The sequence below is a fragment of the Erithacus rubecula genome (genome assembly GCF_903797595.1).
Source record: "Erithacus rubecula genome assembly, chromosome: 10".
NCBI lineage: Eukaryota > Metazoa > Chordata > Aves > Passeriformes > Muscicapidae > Erithacus > Erithacus rubecula.
In genome coordinates this window covers 21,966,825-21,994,033 of record NC_136662.1, presented here as the reverse complement: position 1 = coordinate 21,994,033, position 27,209 = coordinate 21,966,825, and the positions used below count along the sequence as shown (strand labels likewise).

At 41.3% G+C, this 27,209-nt stretch overlaps 4 protein-coding genes across 8 annotated transcripts in view; 3 read left to right on the top strand and 1 right to left on the bottom strand.

Moving 5' to 3' along the window:
* The window catches only part of TUT4 (terminal uridylyl transferase 4), a 44,155-nt gene extending 43,397 nt beyond the window's left edge, over positions 1 to 758 (top strand). For both annotated transcript variants that reach the window (XM_079313950.1, XM_079313949.1), the window contains one exon: positions 211 to 758. In XM_079313950.1, coding sequence (XP_079170076.1) covers positions 211 to 302 — 92 coding nt within the window. In that variant the 3' untranslated portion in view covers positions 303 to 758. The remainder of the gene's footprint in view (positions 1 to 210) is intronic.
* A 956-nt stretch (positions 759 to 1,714) lies between these two features.
* PRPF38A (pre-mRNA processing factor 38A) lies at positions 1,715 to 5,367 on the bottom strand. Its single transcript, XM_079313870.1, has 10 exons — positions 5,188 to 5,367; positions 4,955 to 5,114; positions 4,342 to 4,463; positions 4,116 to 4,201; positions 3,861 to 3,971; positions 3,197 to 3,309; positions 2,694 to 2,720; positions 2,518 to 2,615; positions 2,124 to 2,172; positions 1,715 to 2,038 (listed from the first exon to the last, which is right to left on the bottom strand). Exons 1-10 carry the CDS (start codon positions 5,315 to 5,317, stop codon positions 1,996 to 1,998), a joined length of 939 nt encoding a protein of 312 aa, XP_079169996.1. The 5' UTR covers positions 5,318 to 5,367; the 3' UTR covers positions 1,715 to 1,995.
* A 27-nt stretch (positions 5,368 to 5,394) lies between these two features.
* ORC1 (origin recognition complex subunit 1) lies at positions 5,395 to 21,311 on the top strand. The gene is made up of 17 exons (XM_079313869.1): positions 5,395 to 5,524; positions 6,384 to 6,488; positions 6,891 to 7,018; positions 8,177 to 8,346; positions 8,529 to 8,910; positions 9,568 to 9,865; positions 11,221 to 11,319; positions 11,692 to 11,887; positions 12,420 to 12,526; positions 13,245 to 13,346; positions 13,848 to 14,019; positions 16,164 to 16,271; positions 17,002 to 17,151; positions 18,363 to 18,482; positions 19,942 to 20,108; positions 20,343 to 20,430; positions 20,938 to 21,311. The coding sequence occupies exons 2-17, from the start codon at positions 6,400 to 6,402 to the stop codon at positions 21,130 to 21,132; spliced, it is 2,571 nt and encodes an 856-aa protein (XP_079169995.1). The 5' UTR covers positions 5,395 to 5,524; positions 6,384 to 6,399; the 3' UTR covers positions 21,133 to 21,311.
* Positions 21,312 to 21,784: 473 nt separating this feature from the next.
* Positions 21,785 to 27,209, top strand: part of CC2D1B (coiled-coil and C2 domain containing 1B) — a 27,800-nt gene continuing 22,375 nt past the window's right edge. For 2 of the 4 annotated variants that reach the window (XR_013775293.1, XM_079313866.1), the window contains exons 1-3: positions 21,785 to 21,880; positions 22,224 to 22,328; positions 25,277 to 25,418. Coding sequence is in view for 3 of the 4 variants with exons in the window: in XM_079313866.1 (XP_079169992.1) it covers positions 22,263 to 22,328; positions 25,277 to 25,418 (208 nt within the window). In the remaining variant the exon portion in view is untranslated. Of the gene's footprint in view, positions 21,881 to 21,959; positions 22,093 to 22,133; positions 22,329 to 25,276; positions 25,419 to 27,209 lie in introns of those variants that run through there. The other 2 variants (XM_079313868.1, XM_079313867.1) reach the window with 2 other exon arrangements.

The window sequence follows — 27,209 nt, the reverse complement described above, 5'->3', positions numbered from 1 at the left end:
TGAAGTAATGCAACAAATTATTTTTTAGGGAATTTTGGTATAGGATTAAAGTAATTCTACATTGTCCCATTAAATGGGTTAGTTGTACAGATAGCATTTATGTCAGTCTAGTAAATGGCAGTATTTCTAAGTTAGATTAGTACACTGAATATAGCCAAGCACTGTAAACTATGTGATTTGCTGAAGTAATTGTAATCCATTTTCTTTTAGCTGGTCCACTGATGCAGAGTAACCAGCGATTCTCGCTTCTGTCTCAAGGACACCCACACTTGAATCTGAATTACATTCAACAGAAAAAGTGAAATTGGATGGGATTGTGGGTGGGTGGGGGGAGGGGAGGAAGAAATTCAGGTTCTGATTTAAAATCTTAATGCAACATGTTTAGATACAAGATTATTTAAGACTGTTTTTAAACTGTATCATTTGTACATAGATATGAACTATAGTTTTTACTAGTATCACAAAACTGAGTGATACAAATTTCATCTATTTTATTACCCTATTTTTAAGGGGAATTGTGTTTTGTTTTATCTTGATAAACTGTAAAGAGAGAATTTTTAAAATTAAGTTCTTTATTTTCTATTAGCTGTATTCATACTTTGGTTGCTTCAGACTTTATATATATTGTTCTAAAAAAATAAAATTAGAAGGGGATTTCATGTGTTTAAAATTTGTCACTTCTATTCTTTACAGAACGATGTAGTGCCAAAAAACTTTTTAAAAAGAAAAATAAAACTGCAAAAAAAGGACATAAGACTTTTTCCTCTTCTCTATTTCTATGCATACTTGCTTCAACAGGAGTAATAAAAATGGCTTTAATGTGGATATCTTGGAAAGATGAGCAGTTTTAACAAGTGGTACAAGCACTAGACCTATTTGTCTCCATGCTGGTGTTGTTGCATGTGCTGTTCACAGCCAATGTGTATATTATACTTGAAGGAAGAGCACACCTGCTTTTCTGTTTATCAGCTTTGCAAAATAATATGGAAATACCCTGGAAAAATTAGGCTGTACTGGGAAGCAATTTTAAAGAGGGCTTTCCATAAATTCACTAGGCACACTTATTTGTGTTGTCAGCACTCCCAGGGCAATATGAGAATCCTGAAGCCCTAAATGCAGAGTTCAGGGATAAATCTGCCTGTCCCTGCTCCTGAAGAAGGGCTTAACACAACTGATTTCAAATGCAGTAAGAGGATAATTATATCTTCAATAAGAGCTTAATTATTCTAAATTTAAAAAGCTAATTTCACTCAGAGAAGGTAGATCTGAACATCATGGTGTCAAATTCTGTGCCCAGTCACAGGGAGGCAACAAACCGTGCTCAAAGTAGTGGTGTATTGTCTTTAAATATATTGAACTTCTTACTCCAAAATTACTTTAACCTTCTGAACTCTCTGATGGCATCATCAGAAGCAGCAGATTACCCTGAAGGGTGATTTTTACAAAGCACCCAATGCCAGTCACGTGTTGGAGAGCACTTTCATGGGAGCTTTTAGTAAACACACTGGATTGTGACAGCCTTTCTTCCTCTCCTGTACTGCAGTTTTGAGAGGCCAGGGCTGGGAGGCCTGCAGTGTTTGTGACTGAATGAAGACTTCCTTTGGCACCTGACTGCAGGACAGTTCAACAAAACAATGCCCTGATTTGAGAATGAAGCCAGCTTCAACCAGAGACATCTCAACAAACTATTACGAAGGAAACAGCCAGGAGCCTCTAAAGACAAACCTTCCTTTTCTTTATTGCTCTTCATTAAGTTATAGCAGGCTTCAACAATTAAAAAACAACCTTCAAATTCTATCACAAGGATGAGTAACTAACTACATAAAAAGTATCCTTGGCTTACCTTTAATAAAAAAATCCAAGACAACAAAATGAGAAAGATTGAGGAAAGGGACTGCTAAAGCAGCCAGTACAGAGCCAGCTGTCCTGTAGAACAAATAGGACAGCATGAGACTGCAGTTCAAGGTCCTTAAATGGTGGGCTGGGTTTTGTTTGTTATTCATTCCCTCGCCGACTCTTTTTGTGACTTTTCTTAGATCTGAAATGGAAAAAACAAAAAGCCAACACTGTAAAACCTATCTTTAATTCCCAAATTGCACTTAAGAAACAGGCTAAACCTTTACCTTTCAGGTGATTTGGAGTGACTTCTGTGTCTGTGACTACGGTGATGCCCTGTGAGATAAAAAGCCAGTAATTATTTCCACTGGCACTAGAATTCTTCATTGTTTTGCTAATGCAATCTGCTTCTAATGACTAAGTGTGCTGGATATTGCCAGAACAACTCTAGCTATAACCAGGCACTCAAATTAACCTCCTGGCAAGTGTCTTGAAACTTACTCAAGACAGCTTTGCAGCCTTTAAAGGAATTCCCCAGCTCTGCTTTCATGTGAGCAGCAGTTTTATCAGCTGGATTTAACAGCTACACTGCCATCTCAATACGGTGAGAGAGATTTTTCTTGCAGTGGATGTGCTGCTGATAAGGACTTGCCAGAGTTACTCTGAAAGTGGCAGAAATACCTGGAGATTTAGATCTTGATCTGTGGCGCCTCTCCCGGGATCTGCTCCGGTGCCGTCTCGGGCTTTTGCTGCGATGCCGCTCCCGGCGCGGTGATGGGCTGAGGGAAAGGCAGCTTGTAAGAGAGCTGTACTACAAATGCACGTTGCTCAGCTTAAATAACAGAATTAAAGAGTACCTTCTTCTCTTCGGAGAGCGACTGCGCCTGCATTTGGGGGAGAAAAGCAAAAAATCACTAAAAATCATTAGCAGGACAGCTATTTCACTTGCCATGTTCTTCAGCAGCAACACCAGGGCTTTTACTTCCCATTAGTGTTTTTGGCCTGCTACACATGGACCTGCTTAGGACTTGACCATGCAGTGAGCAAGAGTTTAGTGATTAATTTTTCCTGGTTTTATATCAGTAAGAGCAATTAATAGGATTTTCTCTACAGCCTCTGGCTTACATGAAAACAAAGCACTTGCTTCTCCTTAATATCATCATCGTTCAAGAGTTAGAGAATGACTGGAGAAACAGGCAGAGGGATTGACTGTGGCTGTGCACTGAAACTCCTCACTTCAGGAAATGCTAAAGGAACTGGGAGACGTGAGAGGTTCTGGCTGAACTGCCACCTTCACTGCTGTGCTCCAGCCATCTCAGCACAACAGGTATAAACACTGGTCACGGAAGAGTCAGCTCACCTCCTTGGGGACCGGCTGCGGCTGCGCCGGTAGCGCACCACCGGAGACCTGCGGGGCTTGTCCAGGTCCCTGTAGCCCCTTCTGCGGTGGTCAGGAGACGGGATCCGCTCCAGCTGTAAACCAGTGTGGGGAGGATCTGTAAGTCTTGTTTCAGCAAGGTTTCATACTATCAGTAAAGACTGCTGAACAACGAATATAAACTGCTGAAGTCAGGCAGCCAAGCTTCCCCATCCTCAAGTATTTCTTATTCAGGAGTCAGTGGTACTGCCCAAAACTGCCAACTGGAAATTCAAACAGCCATTTCTCATCGTCTTGGTTCTGAAGAAGTACAGCAGCACTGACTGTACCTTCCTGATGGTAACAGGATGTTCCATCATCACCTTTAGTTCTCTCCATTACATATGCATGTAAATCAATTGATTTAAATAAGCTTAACATGGAACAGATACAGATTTGTGGGATTCAAGAGACAGGAGGACATGGCAACCTGAGAGCTGCTTCATGGTCCAAGTTCTCACATGCTGCTTATATGAAAATATATTATGAGGGGAGGAAAGAGTTGTCAGCAGCCCTCTGCTGCCTCCCCTCAAATATCTGTCACAGATTATGAAGTGTCCTAAAGGGGTTCAGCTTCAACTATTCCTTTCCAAAACAGTTCACCTACCTTTTCATCTTCTTCTTCCTCCTCCTCACTAGATTCTACATCATCCATGTCTTCTTCCAGAGCGCTAACACGAGGCTCAAGTTGCTCAGCTTCTTCCAGAACATACCGTTTCTAGGAGAAATTGCAACTTTATTCCACATAATCCAAGAACAAACACCTAAGGAGGCAACCATGACTTAAACAATAAGCCAGCAGCCAATCCAGCTACTGAACTTGGTGCAGTTAGGAATTCCATAACCATCTACATTTCCCAACCTGCAGTCGAGGCAGGATGATGTCACAAACACGTTCCTCATGGAGTAGCTCATCAATAAATTCATCCACATGCATCAGCTCAAATTCTGGGGGTGAAAAATAGCATTTAAAAGACAAAATAAACACCAGAGGCTAAAGTAAAGATTAAACTACAGGCAACTTATGTCAACAGGTTATGCCACAATTTTTAAGATTTACATTGCTAAACAGACATAAGAGTGTTTACCCCCATTTCTGTTCTGACTTTTAATTTTCCGATAGTCGTTGTACAGCGGTTCCAGGTACTTGTAGCAGTCGATGGCAGTGCCTGTCAGTCTCATGTACAGTGCTCCAAGCATTCGGACATACCTGGAAAGGAAACCTTTCCATGGATCTCAGCTTCCTGCACACTTAGCAGTTTGGATTAAAAAAAAAACTTTTTCCCTACAAGTTTCTGAAGAAAATCAGTATACTGGCCAGAATAAACAACCATTTAGTTTTGCTCCATCACTTCCTCGATACTATCAAAACCACATACACACTTTACATACATAATGTCTGTATTGGGGCATTATCACTGACAAAAATGGAAAAAATACTACAGAAAAAGTAGATTAACATGAATCCCTTAATGCAACCCATTCCAAATAATTCAGGCAGACGTTTATTATCACAGAGGCCACAAAGATGAGCCCTTCCAACAGGCCAGGTGACAAGGAGAGCAGTCTTGAAAGCAAGAAATAAAGCTTGAGAAAGCAAATTTATCAGGGCGTACTGAGAGCTAAACCCTGCACTGAGGTTGTTTTGGGCACTTCCCCTAGGTACAACTTCAACAAGGCAAAAATCACACTACAACTTACTTGAAGTCTTCGTTCTTTATGAACTCCACGATGATGTCCTTCTCGGGCTGGATCTGCAGCATCTTCAGCGTCAGGCACAAGAAGGGCGTGGGTTTAATGTTCCCTCCATAGACGCCCCCCACGTACTTCAGCTCCATGGCCTTGTCCACCACCAGCTCGGCTGCGAGAGGGACGGGACAGCGTCAGCGCGGGCTCCCCCCGGCCCGGCCCGGCCCGGCCTCCCGCCGCCATACCCGTGAGGCCGAAACACTCCTCCTTCCAGTACTTGGACTCGTAGATGCGTGTACGGATGATCTTCTCCACCAGGTACTGCGGGTTGGTGCCGTGGATGCTGTGCGCGTCTTTCACCGTGCGGTTGGCCATGGCTCACTGCCCCAGCCCGCTCCCCTCAGCGCCGCTCCGCTCCGCGCTTCCCCTTCCGCCTCCGGGGCGGAGCCGCCGCCTGCCCGCGCCCGCCCGGCACAAACATGGCGGGGCCGCGCTCCGCCCGCCCCGTGCGCGGGCGCCGCCGGGGGCGGGGCTCCGTGCGCGCTTTGGCGCGAAGTTCCATCGCGGAGCCGGCGGGACGCGGTGAGGGGACACAAGGGATGGAGAGTTCTGGGTCAGGCTGGGCATTCTCCTTTGTGGGAGATGTCTCAGCACAGTGTCCTGTGCAGTGTCCCGTGGGATGGGAAGCGGGAGGTGGGAGCAGATAGAGCGCTGTGCTGTGTTCCAGGCTCCCTCGCTCCGTAAGGGGATCGGGCCGGCTCGGGGCAGTGTGAGGGCTCGGTGAGGAGGGGCTGTGTGGGGTCAGGGCTGTGCGGGGTCCGTGTCTGTGTGGGGTCAGGGCTGTGCGCGGTCCGTGTCTGTGTGGGGTCAGGGCTGTGCGCGGTCCGTGTCTGTGTGGGGTCAGGGCTGTGCGCGGTCCGTGTCTCGGCGGTGCTGCCGCAGCCCCTCGGTCCCGCCGTGTCCCGCCCGCCGCACAGCGGCCCCTCAGCCGCCATGTGCTGCCCGGGCTGGGCCGGCGAACCGCACTGCGGGCTGTGGGTGGCTTTTCCCCGACTTTACAGACCAAAATTCTTACTTAGGAAAAAGGAAAAAATTGAATTAAAAACTCAAACGAAACCATAAGCATTGAGCGAAAGTGAAACGTTGGTGGTGATCTCCCTCGCAGCGAGGTTCGGTGTCCCAGGGCGGGCAGCCGGCCCCGCCATGGCGGGGAGCCGCGGGGAATGGAAAGGGAATTGAAGAACAAGTTACTCCTAAATATCTTCCTTTTTTTTTCCTTCATCCGTCGGGGAGAAGTGTCTGGGGCTTTGGGGAAAGTGGCTTCTCTGTGTTAACCACCGTTCTTCCGCCAAAAGAATTTATAGCAGTTCTATGTGTCTTCCTCTCTTAATTTTTGTTGGTTTTAAATAATAATCAGAAAGTGTTTGTTTATTTGTTTTAGCTTTTCATTGGGAATCATGAACACCCGGCAGCAAAGCAAACTTATCTACTCCTGGTATGGAAAACCCTTGGGTTCAGACAGAAAGCTGAGGACCTCCCAGTACAAGTAAATATCATTTATTTCTGTTTTGCTAAGGGAAACGTAATGGACTTTTCTGTACCTTTCTGGCATCATTTAGGTTAACATGGCTGTCGGTGACAATATGAGTAAGGTTTTGAGCTTTTTTTTGGTGACACTGTAACATATATATGTAATATATGTAACAAAAGCATTGCCACTAAGCTCTTGAATTGTAAACTCTATACCGTATAAGCAAAAACATTTAACCAAATCTGGGAATAAGTTTTAACTAATTGAACAACATATGAAAACTTCTAATAAGAGAACTAAGTTGTAAGCATTGCAAGAAGAGACAAAATTAACTGTAAAGTTGACAGGACGTCAGGCTTAATGATAGGTGAATTATGAAGAACGTGAAATTCTCTTCTTGTGTCTATTACTTTCTAGGGGGATCCTTATTACATCAGAAAGCAGCAAAACAGAAACCTGCATACAGCTTGGTGACTTTATTTTAGTAGAAGGGATGAATGCAGATCAGCCTTATGTGGCACAACTCGTGGATTTATATGAAGATGGTAAGAGAACTAAAAACTTACATTCTGTGTGAGAAATCTTAAAATGTTTTAAAGTTACCTTTTTCATGGGGTTATAGTTAGCATTAACACTATGTCACTGGCTTAATTTATTAAGAAAATCAGGTTTTGGCGATCATTGCATCTGTATTCATATGCTCTCCCCAAATATTTGGGACTGATGGCTAATTTCAGCTAAATTTGATACATTAATGGAAATTTAAGTGCATTGTAATTAAAGCACTTTAATTTTTTACAGTCTTTTTACGTAGCTGTCTATTTTAAAAGCAGTGGTCCTTGAGGAAGACAATGTGAGCTCATGCTTTATTTAGGAATTGGAGAATCTTAATGGAGGAAGAGTACTGCAGCCCTGAAATTTGCATCTCATTAGACATCAGGCATTTAATGCCTTTAATTTAAAAATAAAGTACAAGGTTGAATAAATGGACTTGTTACTTCTGTTTGTTGTAGAAATACTTGTTTATACAGAGATAGATACAAAAAGACAGATCACGGGAGGTAGGTGATACAAAAATTGTCTGAGTCTGAATTGGGAGCTACTCATTGGCTGTATCTGATTACTTTGAGCAACTTTTTGTGGTGCCATAAGAATACTGCTTTGAGGGTTATTAATATTCTTTACCTTTTTAAAACATAAATACACATAATTCCATCTTGTTTGTTTATTAATGCACTTTTTTGTTGCACAACTGAATATTCGTTTCATGCTCGAATGAAACGAGTAAAACTGCCTCAAAGACAAGATATTTCATCAGCAATATTCACTGCCAGCCAGTGAAAAAAATGGTTCTGGCTTTTCAGAGTGCAATGGCACTACAAATAACATCCTGAAATTTCTCAGTTCTCCTTTTATGTCGCTGCTTTTAGTTAGCAGGGTTTGAGGAGATCACATCTATGCAAATAAGAAACCTCTTTATCTGTGGTAGGGAACTAGTGGTCTGGAGCTGGTCTCCAGGTATTTTTGTGATTAAGACCCTGTGCAGGTATTACCTTAGCCCTTAAAATTCTCAACTCAGACATTTTAATTTAACTTAGAAAATGGGACTTGCAAATCTACCCTTGCTGGCATTTCAGCTGAAGTCTGGCACCACTTGTGACACAATAATTCTGATGTTCCCTGACTTCCTCTCCTTGTTGCAGGTGCTCAGCACAAGCGCGCAGTTGTGCACTGGTTCTGTCGTTTGGAGGAGATACCTCAGAACAAAAGGAAGATGCTTAAAAGAGAGATTTCTGCCCAGGAAGTGTTTTTTGATCAAGTTCTTGGCTATGACACCGATATAGCTGCAGAGACCATTATTAAAAGCATCATGGTATGTACTGCAACTGTTCTACACAGGGAGGGAACAAAGAAACAACAACAGCCCTTATTGTAAATTAGAAACTAGGAATTGCATGAGTTACAGTAATAAGATCTGTGAATAGAAAATTGCTGAATTCTAAATTAACAGTAAATGTTAATGTATGTGTGTTTCAATATTTCCTGTTTTTGCAGGTAATACCACTACATCTGGGTGAGGAGCTGCCTGTTATTACATTAAACAAGGAACAAACCTTCTATGTCAAACAGTCTTGGGATGGGAAGTGCTTTAAGGTTTTGTCCCCGGACACATTCTCTAAGCTGAAAGAAGCTAATAAGACAAGAGGTGTCGTCACAAACTCTTCAAAAGCATCTATTCCTTCAGACATATTTACACCTGAGAAAAAAGAGACAGAGAGTGTTGTTCGGAGTGCCACAAAACCAAAAAAGATTGATATGGGGATAGAATCCAAACATTCTTCTTCCAAGTCCTCCCTTTCTAAGGAGAGGCATTCTCAAAGAGTGGCTAATAATGACATCAAAACCCCAACAGCAAGGAAGAAGCTGGAGTTAAACAGTATGTATATGGCAATATTCTGTTCATTCAGTAGTTCTTATATGTTTTGTGCTTCTCCCTTTTGGCTGGTTCAAACTGTTGTTAACATTCAACATCAATGTCTTTAGCTACCTTGTTCATGCTTTGGGATCAGCCCAAACCTTGTAGGCACATCACTTGTTTGTCTTGTCTGTTGTTTCAAGCACTCTACTGTATATATCCAACTGCTGCCACAAGTGCTTTATTTGTATCTGATAAATATAAATGAAGGTGCTTATTGATTGAAATGCTGCCAATCAACCTCATTTGACCTAAGAATGTCCCACTTTCTTTAATCTTCTGAGTAATTGTGTACTAAAATGTTTGCATTCAGCTAGTTGAATAAGCACATTTGATCCTATGTAATATGCAGTATTTTCAACATGGAGGTAAAGTTCTAAGTGATGGAGGTGGGTTACAAAACTGACAAAAATCCATTTGTTGTTCTTTGTCCTCCTGTTTAGTAATTTTTCAGAGGAAGTGCCTTCTAGTGATCCACTTCCTTGTTCCTGGAGTGAAATGTCCATCTGCTTTCATTTAAACAACAGTCACTGCACCAGCTGTACCATGTCTTCTGAAAATTAACCAAACCAGCCATATTGAAGCCTGACAAAAGTTAATTTTGCTTTTCATTTCTAGGTCCCACAAAGTCCAAAGGCAGGCTGCTAGGATATGAAGTTCTGGGTCTTTTGGATGAAGATTGTGATGCCATAGCACCATCAGAGCCATCAGCCACTAAAAGAAAAGTAAAATTCACAAATGACATTTTAGGCTCACCACCAAAGATTCGTTGCAGCAATGATAAATCCAAGTCAACATCTCAGAGTGCAGAGCACCATCGCAGGTTCAGTGACACCATGCGATTGTCCCCCTACACTAAGGTCAAAGATTTTGATGATAAAGACAAGAATATTCAGGAGAAAGATGACATTCCATCGTAAGTGACAGCATTTTTATCCTTTTTTTTTTTTTTTTTGTATGGAATTTCTATTGTATTTCTATTTCTATTTGTCTCTTAAAACACATTTATGGAAGACTTCTGGAGAGAAAAGTTGAAGTCTCTGTATGTGCCATGCTTTGCCTGTTGAGAACAAGGAGAGAAGGGGGAGAGCCTTAGCAGTGACAAGTGCACTGTGATGAAGCTTTAGAAAATTGGGAGGTGAAAGAATGATCAGGGAGATCCAAAGAGGGCTGGACTTTTCAGACAGAAAAGCAGTTCATGGTTCCAAGAGCAGAGAAATGAAGCTGGAAATGGGAATGGTAGGATGATATGAAAGGGAACTGAAGCCATGTTGATTGTTGTTCTCGTGGTGATTGTACCCATCAACATGGATGAAAATTGTTTCCCTGCACTCCATTATCAAGGCTCAGATGTGCCCGACTTGTGACAAGTGTTGAGGGATGCTGAACTGTAGAAAGTGGTTTGATTGGCCTCAGGAGAGTCTTCATGAGAATTTTCTGTATACTTCCATGCTAATTTTTATGTAGGAAAGAAATTAAAGCCCAAAAAATACAGCTATTCAGGTATATCTTCACACCATCTTTAAAAGTGGCATGAACTAGGTGAGGAGAAGAAGGGAAAAGATTTTCTTGTGCAAAATGTGGCAAGAAGCCAGAAAGCAGTCCTCTTCTTCCTTTCCAAGAGTAAAGATGTGGATGCAATAGGATTTTCACCCTTCTCTTGTCACTAATTATACATAGCATGAAAATGTTTGCCTTTCATTGATAAGGCAATGGCATTTCAGTAGTACTTATAGATATAAAAAAAACTTTTTAAGAACTGTTAACAAATAATAAAAGCATCTAATTCATCTCATTTTGTACTTTGAACTAGTAGCAACAGTAAAATATTTTAGTGGCAGGGATGAAGGAGCACTTAGGAAGACAACCAAGGAATATCAAAACACAAAGAGAAAAATACATTCCAAAGGGCAAATCAAGGAGATGGCCAAAGGAAATAATTGTTTTCTTATCTTTAACAGGCAAAAAAACCCCACGTCTCAATAAAATAAAACCACAGCTGTTCTGAGCCTCTGTCCCTTCAGTCTGGCAGTGCAAAATACAACAAATATTTTGTTTTCCTTGGCAAATACGCACTGAAGACACAGTGCAAGGAGGGAAATTGTGCTGCCAGCATCCATGCCATAGCCCATCTGTAAATAACAAATAAGAATTCATGCTGGATGGACAGTGGTAACAATTGAGCCTGAAGTTTGAAAGACCTTCTCTGTGTCCTTACAAGTGTGATGCAAAGAGAGGGAATACAATCAGCTTTGTTTTCTTTCTTTCCAGTTTAGGTGGATATCAGAGCAGCCAGAGCCCTGTGATGACCCCTCGTTCTCGCAGAACATGTGTGCAGAAAACCAGTGCTCTCATTGCAGAGCAGATCAGGTAAACCCTGCTGCCGTGATCTCCTGTTCTGATTGCTGTTGATAGCTGGAAGCCATGAGAGCTTGAAGCCTTGAGAGCTTGTCTGGCTTAATATTGAAATGCAAATGGTTCTAGAGGCACAGCTTAACTGCAACTTGAGTAAAACTGGTTTATGTTCAGAAACATAAAGCTGACTCATGGTGTTCTTCAGAAAATGGACTTCCTTTAAGCCAGTCTGTTCAGAAGCCATGGAAAATTAGAAGCTGAAGTGGAAAATGTTTTGGCTTGCTGATTACAAGAACTCCAGAAAAAGCTGAAAGTGTACAAATGTTGCTATGTGATGTGTAGACTTGTGTTTTTTTAAAAAGCTCAAGTAATTTCTCTTTCTCATAGCATGTTGGACCAGGAAGATTTTCTGTCTGACTCTGACAGTTCCTACTCTTCAAGTAGTGAGGAAGAGGATGATGATGATGATGATGATGTGCCCTGTACACCAGAAAAGAAAACTAAATCCAGCAGAATATTCAGCACCCCAAAATCTTCAAGAAAGTCAGCAGTTCACACTCCTGCAAAGACACAGAGGAAAACTGTAAGGTTCCATATAAAAAAGCTATTTTTATTATTTCTGAGCCAGTTGTTTAAATGCTTGCTACCTGTGTACTGGAGTTAAGTATCTGAACCCCTTAGCTTTTAATGAAGCATTATCTGGATTAATTTAATCTTTTATATGAATAGGTTATGCAAATAGAGAAACCATTTGCATATTGTGATAATATTGATCAGAAAACTGCTGCCTAAACAAGGAAATTACTGGCTTGGATGCTATTTCTTAAGAACCAAATCATTCTGTTATGCAGCACTTCAGAAAAGGACTAACAACTCAAAAATTCTTCAGACAGTTAAAAGGTGTAATTGTCACCACTCCCTTTCCAGTTCCCTTTTTCTCTTAAGAAGAAAACACCATAAGGCTTGATTGGTAATTCCCCTGTGTAAATACTGGTTCTCAGTTCATCTTGTACTCTGGCAAAAGTAATGTTTGGGAAACTCATATTGATGATTTGTTCCCAACAGAAATTGCTGTTTGTAGAAAATCTGTTTGAGGTTGTAACTTCTTTTTGCAGCCTTTAAAAGGAACACCCAGAACACCCCGGAATGCAACTCCAGAAATTCCCAGGCGCATCCAGGTGGCCCAGGAACCAACCAGTGTACTGGAAGAAGCCAGATTAAGGTAACCTGTGCTCAGGAAAATCAGCTTTAGTTTGCATCAGGTGTGCATAGCAGTAGGCTGTGCTGAAATGGGGAATGTCATCTTTACCATTTAGAATGAAATAGGTAAAAATGCATGGTGTTCTGATCCAGAAGAATATTTAATAATATACAGTACAACACTAGATTTACAAATAATATTAGTATTTGCAAATACTGCTTTTTCAATTTCAAATTATTTTAACCAGTCCTTGCTAAGTTCTTCAGAATTAGGTAACTTTATTCTGTGCAAAATTAGAAAAACAAAGACCCTCTCTGATTAACTTTATGTTCTAAGGGCACAGTATTTGTCTCTTCTTGGTGCGTGAAAAAGGTTTACAGGTGTCACTGTAGATCTTCACAGTGGGAAAAAAAAGGCATTCAGGACTGACTATCTTTCAAACTGGGTTTTAGTTCTGTTTCCTAAAAGCAGTCTCTCCTGTTTTATCCTACCTCTGCACTGACTTATAACTAGTTTGTGAGTTAAAACAGATAGATCTTTATTGCTGCATAAATTAAGAGCACATAGAGAGAGACTAGGCTACTCCTTTTGGGATACTTGACATTGATGCTCAGATTTAAAAGTATGTAAGAGAGATTAGGAAAACTCCACATAGAAGGTGAGCATCTGCCTGTTTGTTTGCATCAGTTCTTCAGAGAGAACAGCAATTTTAATTTTTTTTTCTTTTTTTAATTCAAAGGCTGCATGTTTCTGCTATCCCAGAATCTCTGCCTTGTCGTGAGGAAGAATTCCAGGATATCTATAACTTTGTGGAAAGCAAACTTATTGATGGTACAGGAGGGTAAGTTTGGCAGGACTGTGACCATGATCACATCTGCTTACAGCATAACAGCAGTCAGATGATATATTTTTACCTTATACTTTATCATTTGTATTTTAAAAGTGATCATCATTTATAGTTTCTCGCTCAATTTTTCTGATATTTTGCTTCCTTAAGTGGTACTGTGTGTGGAAATAATGTGGGCTTCTTTATCCTACAGATTAAAATTAAATACCAAATTATAACTGGCCAGTTTTAGAAGTCTGGTAAACTATTTTTTTTTGAAAGTATATTACATTTATAAAATGTTTTAGGTTGTTAATTGCTTCAGCAATAATAAAAATCCTCATGATCTTCCAAGGTGTTATGTGTCCCAGCTTGGAAATAAAGTAAGATGTAGGGAGTTGCCTGAAGTGTCAGGAGTATTCAGGACTGGTGTCAGAGGTCAGGAATTCCAGCTCATTAATCCCAAGAGTGTTACCATTTTGCTCAGGCTGCTGAAGAGGTACTCTACTTTTGTAGGTGCATGTACATTTCTGGAGTGCCTGGAACAGGTAAAACTGCAACTGTTCATGAAGTAATTCGGTGTCTTGAGCAAGCTGCAGAAAATGATGAAGTGCCACCATTCCAGTTTGTGGAGATCAATGGCATGAAGCTGACAGACCCTCACCAAGCCTATGTGCAGATATTAGAGGTAAGTAAAGCGTTTTCAGTGGCTCCTGTTTTTGAAAGAAGAGGTCTTACATTTTACTATCAGATCCTTGATATGTTACAGTATTCAAGGCACTTATCCATACTTCCCTGTTCCTCCCAGAGACTGTGTGCTTGTATCTTGGAGCAGATTAGAAATAATTAAATTAAAGCCTTAATCAGCTTCTTGAATTGTTTTGCTTTCTGCTGCATTATTGCATCTACTCATCTAAAAAACATCTAAACCAGCTTTTTATATTTTCCTAGGGTGTAATGTTTTTTGCACATCTGCTTCAACTGCTAAGGTGACAATACAGAAAATCTGTGTAGCAGTAGAATAATTACTGAGGGGTCTTAATGGTTAATTGGTCAGTCATAATAGTAATTCAGCTAAAGAGGGACCATCTCTGTCAACAAAAGTCTATTTCTGATATTCAGGAAAAGCCAGTCTGCACTATCCATCTGGCTGTGCTTGTGTTGTATGGGTGGGAATTAATCTTCTGAGAATTGGATTAAGATCACCCAGTAGGCATTAGACAGTAACTGCTCAAAAGCTTTCTCAGTCTAGGCTAACTTTAAACCAGTGACCTGGAAATGAAATGGTTTCCTGAAGCATCTGTTCCATTTTCATATAAACTTCTGCTCCATTTATTTATGTTTGACATCATCTTTCTGAGCAGGGAATGGCATACATTAGTGTTCTAATGTCCCTATCCTCATAGTGGATGCATATTTGCATCCTTTTCTCAAACCAGCTTAGACAGGGGATCCCTCTTGCTGAGGGATTTGCTGAGACCAGGCCACTGTGTTTCTTTAGCATAGTGAGAGGCTTCCTGACAATTACCTTATTTCATGGTAGTGTGAATGCATTTTAACATCCTTTGTTCCTATCCCATTCAGCATAAAATCTCAAAATGAATAAAGAATAGGCCTTTGGAAGTACAATCTGTTGCCCCCCACTGGTCCTGAACTCCAAGGTAGCCTAGAAATATCCTTTAGGGGAGTACAAAGTCACATGAACCACGTACTTCCCCAGTTCCTTTGCCTCAGCTAGTGTCAAAGAACCCTAACTAAGAGCTAGGCTGCTGCTGCTCTCCTGATTGCTGCAGGTCAAGATCCACTTTGCTGATATTTCTCTGCATGACTGAAGCAAATTCTGGAGCTTCCCTTCTGCAGATACTGCTGTAGCAAAGTTAGAGATGGAACAGGGACTGGAGGCCCTGGACAGATGAAAGAGATAGGGTTAAATATCTGGGTACAGTAAGAGTGCAGTTCCACCACAGCAACTGAACTCCATGGTATACTGGATACTCAGCTCCAGGGCTGTAGAATCAGGGTTCTCTGGGATTCAGCTCTTTTCTGTGACTGATTTGAACTGTCCTGACTGAACTGGAAACATGAAACAAGTAGAGATTATACATTAACCTCGTGCTCTGGTTTGTTTAGTAATTATCAAATCTTAGGTTAATAAGAGATTTTAGAAAAGAAATGCAGTTTTCAAATGCAGTCCCCATTTGGCTTTATCCCTCGACTTTGCACTATGATGAGCAATTGATTCAGCAACTGCAGTGTAATTTTGAAATGTCATGCTTTGATTTCTGGATATCTTTGGACTTGCAAGAGGTAATGTACAGTCAGCTCATCTGTTCTGCCATGTAGTTGCAAAAGGTATAGCAGGTATTTTTTTTAGCTCACAGTTGAATAAATTTAATTATAGATCCTGCTGATGATTCATTAGAATTTTAATAGCAGTCCAAGATTACTCAAGTCAGGCTATTCTTGTCAGCTGACTTAGGTTTTCAGTAGGTGTGTGCATTCAAAGACACCCTAGAGATATGCTGGGTTTAGAGCCCTTCTAGACTGGGTGTGTTCAGGATTCCTTAATGATTCTAAGATTGCAGAGAATTCTGTGGTTCTTTTTTATTAGCTATGCATTGTTTTGTTTCTCTTCTCTTTTTGGGCAGTTAGTGGTAGACCAGAGTGTCTTATGAGCTACTTTCTTCTTTTTTTTTCACTCCCACATGGAAAAAAAAAATCCAGATGCTTGGTGTTGATTGTTAAGGAAAGGCAAAGTTGAATGGTGTCAAACTTTCTATTTCCTGGGGTTTGGTGTGATTAGCCTACAATATTTGTTCAATCCTTGTGCAGTTCTTGACAGGTCAGAAGGTGACAGCAACCCATGCTGCAGTACTGCTGGCAAAGCTGTTCAGTACACCTGGACCAAAGAGGAAGACAACAGTGCTGATAGTGGATGAGGTGAGACAAAGAATCCTTTTTCTTTCCTCCAAGGACTGTAAGAAGTGAGTTTTTAGTAGATGGAAGATTATGCATGCTTTGAGTGTATCACATGTGATATAACAGGAATAGACTTAGGAGGGAGGAGATGCAAATGGTTCCTCTTACGTATTTAAATTCAGTTTCCTAAAAAGGCTGAGTATCCTGTTGCCATGTTGCTCTCTGCCTTGGATCCATACAGGTTTTATTCCAAGACATGGAATAAGTTGTCAGTTCTAAATACCTGGGGATTCAACTGTATTTTGTCTGGAAGCTGCTGCTTTTCCAGTGGGAAAACTCACAGAGTAATAAGTCACACCCAATTCTGAAAAACCCTTGAATGTGCTATGTTCAATAATAATCATATGCACTCTTATTTTTGCTGTAAGCTAATTCAGGTTCTCACTTGGAGGGCCTTTTAATCTTATTAGATGTAGTATTAGTATCACAGTAGTGTTGTAAAACTCCAGCAGTTTAACATTTACTGTTCAAGCATCCAGTTGAACTGTGCTTTTCCAAAAGAGATTAGAGCCCTGATTCAGCAAATGCAGTCCTATTAGTAGATGGATAAAGGAAAGGCAACAGAGATGGCTTGTTCAGAATCACATGAGAAATCTTCTGTAGCAGAGCTGGTTCTCAAACCCCCACCAGGTATTGCAAATAAGAGGCCATTCTTTTTTCCAGTCTGATTCTTCTCTCTTTATCACTGCAGCTTGACCTGCTGTGGACCCGGAAGCAGAACGTGATGTACAATTTATTTGACTGGCCAACCCAAAGGCACTCCAAGCTAATCATCCTGGCCATTGCCAACACCATGGACCTGCCAGAGAGAATCATGATGAACAGAGTAGCAAGCAGGCTGGTATGTCCTAGCAGTTCTGTTGCTATGCCATAAAAGGAGAACAGATTAAATGCTGGATGCAATCAAAGGCAATCCAAGAGAAAAGTAGGATTGGTTATATCAGAAGCTGAACAATGTTTCTTATAATTCTCTCTCCAGAGGGTTGATAATGAGCACATAAATCGTAGCAAACTAAGTTCATGAGCTTGTTTGCTAATCATGTATTATGCAGTGTATGTACACTATGTTCTTGTAAGAATGAAATAAGAACATGGATGCCTTTTGAAATATATTAAGATCTGGATAATCAAGTGCTGTGCTTTATCGTTAAGCTGCTTACTGTGGAGTTCAGAAGAATTCTCTTCTGGTTTCTGTTCCTTTTTCCCCTTTCATTCCAGGAACCTACTTATTTCTCTGTTTGCCTTTATCAGTTGGTAGATTATATAAAAGTATCCAACAAAGAAAACTGAATGCACTCTTCACTTGTTTTTAATATATTTTCCTCGGTCATCTCACCACAGCACTGAAAAGTGATATGCAAAAACAGTGCTCTGTGCCTGTATCCTTCCATGACTCAAAAACAGCTCCACAGGGTGTGAATAGCTTTCCCCCACCCACTAAACCCACTGCAGATCAGCTGAGTCCATATAGTCACAAGAGAAGTTTTGCATAAGAAATTCAGAACTCAGGTCTCCTGTAGGATGAAAGGCAGTGCATCATCTGTAACATAGATTGTTCTAATCTGAGGGCAGTTCTTATTAACTTGAGCCAAAACAAAGTTTTAATTCTTGGCTGATGGCTAACTTGAAGTCAACACACATATACACAGATTTGCTAAAGGAAACTGATATTTTTCCACAGCTGCTACTGTTGGTGTATTAAAAAATAAAGTGTAGACAGATGTAGTCAAAATATTTTTGTATTGGGGAGCTCTGATTTATTTAAAAGTTTTTGATAAGAGAAATCTGAATTCTGATAGCAGCGTCACTTGCTCCTCGGGCCTTTCAGTGGGGAGTTCCAGCCAGTGGTCCTCACTGAGTCATAATTTTGTGAATTTGTACATTTGGTTCACAAATGTGATTGATCAAAGCATGTCACTAGCAGGGAAAGGAAGTGAAAGACTGATTTCTCCTACCAGAAAAAGTAAAAGTAACCACACAGGCCATGCTTGAGTAGTTGAGAATTTTCCAGCACCACAAACACTTCTCACTGTGTTGTGTCATTTGTTGTAGGGTCTCACCAGAATGTCCTTTCAGCCCTACACCTACAAACAGTTACAGCAAATAGTTTCATCCAGACTGAAGGGTGTGAAGGCATTTGAAGAGGATGCAGTTCAGCTGGTTTCCAGAAAGGTGAGCACAGAGCAGATAAATGTCCTTCATGTTGCACCAGGTGAAAGGTGTGGGGACAGCAGGGAGAGTTTTGTAACAGCTATTAGACCTGGTTCTGTGGTTGTGTTCTGTATTGGAGGCAAGTGGGGCACAATTAGATCATACTTTATTCAGGGGATCTTCTCACAAGACATTGCTAGAGCAGTGTCCTTGCTTTTTCCACCTACACTGAGAAGGCAGCAGTATATTCCAAGAGCTGAAGGCATGACAAGAGTCGTGATGATGAGATGTCAACTGTCTCCACTGTTTAGCATAATGTGAGTCATTGGAGAATCCTGAAAAAGATAGCATGCCAGTGGCAGTGGAAATAGCCTTATTAATATTATTTCTCAAGATGTTTAGTGCCATGTCATAATAGATAATACCTGTTCTGTTTGCAAGTCTTAATACTCCCTTGTACAAAATGTAAGTAATGTATTGGGGATCAGTAGCTTCTCTAATAGAGGTATGTGCATTGCTAATGTGTTATATTACCAGCTCTATATTAAAGTAATCTTTTAAAATTATGTCAAAGCATCCTACATCATTGTAGGATTAAAAAATAGTGCTTATAAATATGTCAGAAGTAAATACAAGCATGTATTTTGTTGTGAAGGAACCAGTTCTCTGTAAGAGTAATAATGATGGTTTTGCAGAGGGAACAATTGCAGTGTTTTTCTAGTATGAGTTTTCTTCAGAAAATATAGAAATATACCTTGCAATTAGATTTTCTACAGGTTTCTCATTCTTGGCCCTAGCTGGGTTCTAGGGCTTTTGTATATTACCAGCATCTGCTGGGAAAACTAGGCCAGTACTAGTATGTGGTGAATGTTCATAGCTTTATTAAAACTGTAAAGCACAGTTGGGGTTTTGGCAAGTGTTTAGTTTCAGAAATTTCAGACACCTAAAAATTTTCAGGCATTTGTAACTGTAAATGGATGTGTAAATCCTGGATATTTCTTTGAGACCTTCATTATTAGTGTACTCTTAAAATCAGTATTTTAATGAGTATAGAAAAACTGAGTTTTCTGGTGTCATATCCCACCTTCCATTTTTTTTTTTTTTTTTTTTCCTTTTGCATGAACCTGGATTATGGTAAAGGTCTTCACTGATTAAATTAAACTGATATTTCTGAAAACTTTTGGTGTTGAAGTGAACTCTGCACACCTTTAATTTTTTTTTTAACCCCTGACTTCTTTGTTACAAAGAAAAGTTCAGCCTTGAATTTATGATGACCAGATCAGGGTGGGGGTGTGGATGATGTGGGAGATGTTGGTTTTGGTCAGTAAGTTTTGTTGTTGAGGATTGTAGTAAGGTAGGTCAGAGATGTGTTTTGCTGCTGGGTGCTCAGGGTGTCTGGGGTTTGTTTGTCTGTTGATTCTTGCTAAACTCTTTCCCCAGCTGGTTGGAAATGTCACGGGTCTGTCCCGTTCACTTGCAGGTGGCAGCGCTGTCCGGGGATGCGCGGCGGTGCCTGGATATCTGCAGAAGGGCCACGGAGATCTGCGAGTTCGCCAGGCAGAAGAGAGCCCCGGAGATAGTCAGGATGGCCCACATCACTGAAGCCATAGATGAAATGTTCTCATCCCCCTATGTCAATGCAATCAGGTAGAAATACTTCCTTTGCTTTTGTGTCTCTTTCACAGCACTAGTTTTTCAATAATGAAAATTGTGATGCCAGAGTTGCAGGCTGTGATACAATGGCCACTTGTGGCATAAACTGCCCACCCTGTGTTTAAATATGTAGCTCCCAAGGAAATTTCCCTTCCAGACTTCCTCCTGATTTTTCATAGGTTCTGAACTTCACAGATGGATTTTTGTCTGTTTTGTTTTTTGACTCAGAAATGCTTCGTTGCACGAACAAATCTTCTTGAAAGCAATTTTGGCAGAGTTTCGCAGGGCGGGAGTTGAGGAGGCAACAGTTCAACAGGTATGGGGCTTTTTTGGTTACTGACACCAGTGATCTGGATCACAAGGTGGTTTTATTTTTATTGGCCTGCATGTTAAAACATCTCATGCTTCTCCTCTAACATGCTTTATAACAGGGAAAATAAAAGAGAAGCTGAAATTATCAGGCAGGAGTCCAGAGAGGAAAACTGAAAGTTGATTCCAACTTGTGCATCACTGTTTTTTTTCATAGAGGCAGATAAATAACTGGTAGCTTTGGTTTTTTAGTAGATCCATAAAATATGGGGTGCTAGCAGAGCTGTGAAGACTCTGGAGTAGTCATGAGTAGAGTGGAAGCTAAATATTAATATTTATAGAAAGATGCAGTTCTAAACATTTTTGTATAAAATTACAGCATCTGAACAGGCTGGAGTTCTTTATGTCTCCTCCCATGGATGTGGGGAGAAGGCAGCTTCTCTCCCTGTCACCTTGGCTCATTCAGTTGCAGCAGGCAGTAAACATAACCTGTGCTTTTTCTCTCTTTCAACAGATCTACCACCACCACGTGGCCTTGTGCAGGATGGAAGGCCTGCAGAGCCCCACAGTGTCAGAAACCATGGCAATTTGTTCAAGACTTGGTGCCTGCAGGCTCTTGCTGGTGGAGGCCAGCAATAAATATCTGCACATGAGGGTGAGACTGAACCTCAGCCAGGACGATGTCATGTATGCACTCAAGGAGGAATAAAGCTAAAGAGGTTTTATTGTTTTTAGCATGTATAAATATTTTAAAATACAGTCTATTTTTATTTGTTTTTAATTATTGATAAAATGGAAATAGTGAAATGTATTTTTTTAAATGCTTTGCTAATTTGTTTGATGTTTGAAAGCATTCTTTTTTAATAATAAAGAATTAATTTCAAAGCATTTTAAATATTTCAAACTATTTGTTTTTAGAACTATTTTTATGTGGTGGTACCTGTTCCCCTTTTAAATGAGGTGTATGAGCTTGGAATGGATTATGTGAAGAAGATTAATTGCATTGCTGTTTTGTTTGGTTTTTTTTTGAGGCTCGTGGTGTCTTTGGCATTCTGTAGATTTTCCTCAGTGACTTTTATACTCAATGAAAGGCATTGTTAAAATGTGCTTAAGCTTTTCCTTACTAACATAATTAAAAGGAACTTCTAGTTTGCAAACCAACATAGTTAAAAGGAACTTTAGTTTGCAAGGCAGGCTGGATGTTGGAATGGAGGAAACGGTGCCAATACCGCACGAATCCATTCAAATACCCAACTCCTTTGTCCGGTGGGTCACTATGAGGGATTCCCCTCGGCACCCCGGTGCCGGGCTGCGTGCAGGACACAGCGGGGCAGAGCCGGGCGGGCCGTGGCTCCGGGCCGGGCCCGCCCCTCCGCGCAGCCGCGGAGCCGCCGCGGGGGCCGGGCCCTTCCCGCGCCGCGCCGGGCGGAGCTGCGGCCGCACGGGCGGGAGCCGAGGTGAGCCGGGGCCGGGCTCTCTCCGGGCGGCCCCTTCGCGCGGCTCCCGGCCCCTCGCCCCGCGGCCGCTCCCTGCGCCGGCCGGGGAGCGCCCAGAGCCGGCCCTGCCCGCCGGGTCCCGCCGAGCCGGGCGGGCGGAGCGCGGGTGCGGCCGGGCCCCGCTCCCCGGGCCCCTCAGGGCGTCTCGCGGCGCTGCCGCCGCTGCCCTCACGGTGGGGGAGCCCTGCGAGGGAGGGACGAGGGCGGGCCGGGGAAGCTGCGGGGTCGCGCCGCTCGCCTCCGTCCGGCGGGCTTTGCCTTGGCACAGGCAGGGCGCTGACTCTTAAGTTCCGTGTGCTCTCAGTCCTATAGAGACACAGCCCTCTGAAATTCATGAACCAACATGCTTGGCAGAAGACCTAAAAAGAGCCCTCAGGCAAAGGGCCAGGGAGCTGCAGTTGCAAAGCAGGTAAGGAGGGCAAAGGGCCAGGGAGATGTGGTTGCAGAGCAGACAGGGAAACCTATTCCCACTCACTGTTCCTCCGGATAGCCTCGTTCAGACCTCTTGCTGCTGTTTTCCTGCGAAATCTCCCATGAGTTAATAGCACTGCAGGATCATGGAGAAAATTAGATTGTGTGGTGCCTGTTTTCCTTCCTTCTTCTTTAATGCATTCCTCTTCAAGTAAATATCTGATAGCAACTGTGGAGGTCTTGTAGGGAAGGCACAGTGTTGTAATGCTGTAATCTTTGCATGAGACCTCATGACTCATGCTTACAGTATTTTGTTAGGCCAGCTATGTTGAGATTTAATAATAACTTCAGTGACTCTCTGGAGGTTTTCCTTTCATCTCTAAGAAAACAAATAAGAACAGCGGAATATCAGGTAACAAATTAAGGGACATATATAGGAGAATATTATGGTGCTAAACAAGAGACAGTTCATTTTAATTTCCCTTTGTATAGTCATTTTTTTATGTGACAGACTGATAAGCCTTTGTTCCTTTCTTGTAGATAAAAGTGAGTTTAGCTTTGTCCATGTGTTGGGGGTTTTTCCCATACTTAGCTTTGGATGGAGTTTCAGAAGTCTTGTGGAGAGCAACTGTAATTAGTCATGGTTGGCAGGTATAGAAGGTCAGGCAACAGTGTCACAATTAGAAATACTGCCACGGCAAAATTCTGTATAGAAAACTGACAGAAAAACAGTGTCGTTAAAGAATATGTTAGATCCAGAATGAAATTTCGAAAACTTTTGAAGGTAGAATAAAGGCAAGTAACAGGTGGAAAAACTGGTAAGAGTATAGAGAAATGTGAAAAGGGAATGTAACAGATTATTAGAATAGAGAAAATAACTGAGATGTTATCTTTTGGTGATTTCTTAGGAGCCAGTGTTCTCATACTGAAGGCAGAGTGCTGTACTTAGTGATCCCTGATGTCACTATGGCTCCAGTGTGAAAGTTTGCATTTCTCAGTGAAAGAGAGAGTGTGTAGCTTAGTTCATCTGAGCAGGTGAAAAGATAGAAAGTGAAAACACATTTCCTCCTTCAGGGAAGAAAAAGAAACCTCACTCTGAAAAGACAGAGAGTAAATCAAGGATCTGATTAATGTATTTTACTAATTTCTAATTCAATTCAGTTAATTATTCAGCCTGTCTTACAGCATGAATGTTTCTTCAAACAAACGGCATGTTTGCTTTCAAATTAATTCAATTTAAAATAGTTATTGTTGTGTAGTGTATCAACTGCAAGCTTTTTATAATTATTTTTTTTCTGTTTTATTAAACATTGTTTCAATACTACTAATTTCATTGGAAGTATTCCTTATCGAATGGACTGGGACTTGGAGCTAGAACTGCTGAGTTGTGTTCTTGACTTTCTGTGGTTGCTGCAGTTGCTTCACTTGCAGTGTGGTAATGAGCAGATCCTGTGTGCTCCTGATCCCTTCTGCACATTGATGAAATGTCTGTGTATTCCATAGAACTTGAATCTTTAGATCACCATTATAATTATTTCCCATTTAAATATTTTCCTCTCCTTCCTTCTGTTCTAGCCAAGTGTGCAAATACTTTAGTTTTGCTTTACTAGCTGGGAGATGGATAAGGCAGAGGGTGGCTGACTGATCTGCCCAGTGCCTTATGGAATGTCAAGGGCAGGATCAGGGCTAGGAAACAAACAGCTGCTGACTTGGAGTGCTGTTGCTGGTCCTTGGAACCAGTGTTGCTCAGCTATATCTTTCACATTCTCCTTTGGGATTCTGAAATGCCCCTCCAAAGAGGGGCACAGAATGTTTCAGGGCAGTACCCACCAGCACTTAGATTCTTACTGGGTTTAAAAAAATATTGTTACATTAATTTGTGAACTGACAGCCAGCTTCTTGCAGCACTTCAGATCCTTGAGATAGCAGGAGGTTATTAACCCTCAGAATAATGATAGCTGATGTTTTTTCCTGTGCTGGAGAGAAGCTGAAGTGTTGCCTCCTTGGCCATGTGGGGATCAATAAGGGCTTGTGCTTTGGAAAAGTCTGAAGAAAGCTTCACCTAGCTCACAGGATTAATCTAATTCTGTTCATTCATGTTTGTAAAAAGTCTTAGCATACTTAAGATAATTTTTTTTTCCTGGGGCAGTATCTTCACCAGAAATACAAAAACTGTGATAAAATGACATTTTAAATGAATACCTTTTAGCTTAAGACCCCAGAGATTCCTTTGATGTGTTTTGGAATGTTTTGCCACAAGAGAGTGATAACCACCCCTCCTGACATATTCTGATTACTGTTATTAATGCTATTCCCTGAGATATTATCTCTTAGCTGCTGATCTGTCCCAGCCAGTTCAATGGTTTTCTCCAGTGCAGTGTGGGCATTGCTGGGTTTTAATGGCTGTGTTTGTTTCTGTGGGGTTCAGAAACTGATGTGAGAAGAAGACAGAAGTTCTGTGTTTATAAATGTAGCTTCTTCAAGTGATAAGGGTGAAGTCTCAGCAGTGTGCACATGTCAGACCTGCTGTGTGTGAACGATGAGTGAATATTTTTTAGCTTAGCTGTTGAAGTCACTGCCCTGAACTTCCCTGATGCTATCTGCTCCATGAGGCTTAGTAAAACAAACATTTTATTCTGTCTTCTTATGTCAGACTGCTAAATAGGATTGATTGTAAGAAATTGTTTGTGTAGAGTTTTAAAGGGAATACTTGTGGGGTATTAAGATTTATGTACCTTACACCAGTTATGAGTGCCTGGTATGCATTGTTGTGGTAATAGAAGTGGTATGATAGTGGGTTTTAAAAGGAAAAAAAAAAAAAAGGCAGAATTCAGAATGCATTAAAATGTCTAAATAATCTGTGCAGTGTAATGTTTTTGAGTGTCACCGTTGTTTTAACTGTAGGGTATTTTATTACTCTGTGTTGTTATTTTCCCTTGGCTCCAGCTGGGGCTGTTTGTGGATTTCAATCCTGAAGAGATGCTGCTGGGTGCAGGGGAAGGTGAGGATGATGGGGACCTTGAAGCAGAGCTTGCTGCTATAACAGGAGCAAAAGTGAAAGAAGGAAAATCAAAACCCAAGGTGAAAGGTAAGTTAAAGTATCTTTATTTATCTTTTATAAATTTATCTAAATTTATTATTTATCTAAAAATATCTTTTAATTTATCTAAAATGCTTATTTTTTATTTTAAATCACTGGTAGAACCTGAATTTGCAACTGCTCTTTCCTTTACTTTGAAAGGTTTAATTTGTTACACCACAATGTAAAAGTGGGGTTTTTTTTGTTGATGCTCTTGTAGATATAGGAAAAAGATCTCTGGTGCTGACCCATTTAATGGCTAAATTAAGGCATGCTTTTTTAGCATATGAAGTCATAAAAAGGTGTAGTAGGCGCTAGATGATTTCAGAAGGGAAATTGTGTTTCTTGTGGAGGGTGGGTTGTTTGTCATGTGGTCGTTCTTCTGTTTTTGTTTGAAGAATGAATTTGCATAATGAACATTATATTTTTAGTTATTTGGAGTCTGTAACCAAAAATGAATCCCATTTTCAGAGGCAAATACTGATGCAATTACTTGGAGAATCCTGTAGCTTGTGTTATACAGGTTAGAGTGTCTCTTGGAATGGACTGTTACCATTCTTAGTGCTTCAAGTATCTGTTAATTTAGTCTGGTGGTGTTTGCATACAGCTCTGCAGTGCTTTACAGGCTTGCTGTAATCTACCATAAACAAGGCTGCTGCTGTGAGCATGCTCTGCCTCTGAGCATGTCTGTGTTTGTGGAGCTGCAGGGTGAGCTGGTTCAGGAACTCCTCTGCAAAAATAAACCTGTGTTCTTGGGAGAGGTTTTCAGCTGAACCAGGTTTGCTTCCTGCCCGTCTGAGAGCTGGGATGGCAGCCAGTGGTTGAGGTGGGACAAGGAGAATGGGACCTACAGGTGTGTGAGCCAGTGCAGGAAGGAAGGGATAGTGCACCTACAGCCTTATTTGCAGCTCTGCAGTAATTTCCCTGTAATATTTAAAGAGGCTTCACACAGAGCAGCAGGGAAATGAACAATTTTGAAATGTTTAAGCAAGACAGCTCTATAAACATAGTTGTTGAAGACAGACAGAGGACATGTTTGTATCTGAAACTAAATCCTACATTGTATCTACTCTCCAGATTTCAAAATTTTAGTAAATTCTTAAAGCTAATATGCATAGTTGTGCAAATAGGCATAATAACAGGACTTCTGCTGTTGGACATGGGTTACTTGTGGCTAAAACATGCAGGATAATGTTTTGAGGGTGAATCTGTGTATCAGGAGCTCTTGAATTGTCAACTTTTCAAGAGCTGACTTCCCTCTCACCCTCAACATCACTTACTTTGTTGTTTTGGTATTTTTATTCATAAGAAGAGAATAAAACTTCAGACAGTGCAAAACTAACATTTGCTATGCATAACATTTAGACCACTAAATGTGTGGTTCAGAAAGGATTTTCCAAAGTAATGTGCAGCTATTCTGTTTTCCTGCTAGAATTGGAAATGTGTGGGTTAGAAGCTCATGGAGGATGTGCAACTGGGCAGCTGGCACTGGGGACTCCTGAGACCTGGCCCAGTGCAGTGCTGGGGACAGGATGCAGGCAGGAAAGGGGGAGCTACAGTGAGGGCAGGAGAGAAACAGATCCTGTCTGGAAAATGGCAGAAAAAAGGGATCCTGTGCAACTCATGTGCTTGGTTCTTGGCTGAGCACCGGGTGCAGTAATTCCCTCCTGGATTACATCCTAGAGCTCTGATTGGGTGTGGGGCAGTGGCCTCCTCCTCCAGCAAAAGCTGCACTGTTGGAATATCGTAAGCACAGAGATCCCTGCTCTCTCTGATAAGTGCCAGCTAGGCAGCCACTCA

Bases quoted from the DNA above. Each gene is read 5' to 3' on its own strand.
- PRPF38A (XM_079313870.1), bottom strand. From the start codon at position 5,317: ATGGCCAACCGCACGGTGAAAGACGCGCACAGCATCCACGGCACCAAC. The intron at 5,115-5,187 runs GTATGGCGGCGG...TCCCTCTCGCAG, and splicing joins GGAGTGTTTCGGCCTCACGG to CCGAGCTGGTGGTGGACAAG. The intron at 3,310-3,860 runs GTAGGTGAACTG...ACTGGTTTACAG, and splicing joins AGGAAGAAGAAGATGAAAAG to CTGGAGCGGATCCCGTCTCC.
- ORC1 (XM_079313869.1), top strand. From the start codon at position 6,400: ATGAACACCCGGCAGCAAAGCAAACTTATCTACTCCTGGTATGGAAAA. The intron at 6,489-6,890 runs GTAAATATCATT...ATTACTTTCTAG, and splicing joins CTGAGGACCTCCCAGTACAA to GGGGATCCTTATTACATCAG. The intron at 8,911-9,567 runs GTATGTATATGG...TTTCATTTCTAG, and splicing joins GAAGAAGCTGGAGTTAAACA to GTCCCACAAAGTCCAAAGGC.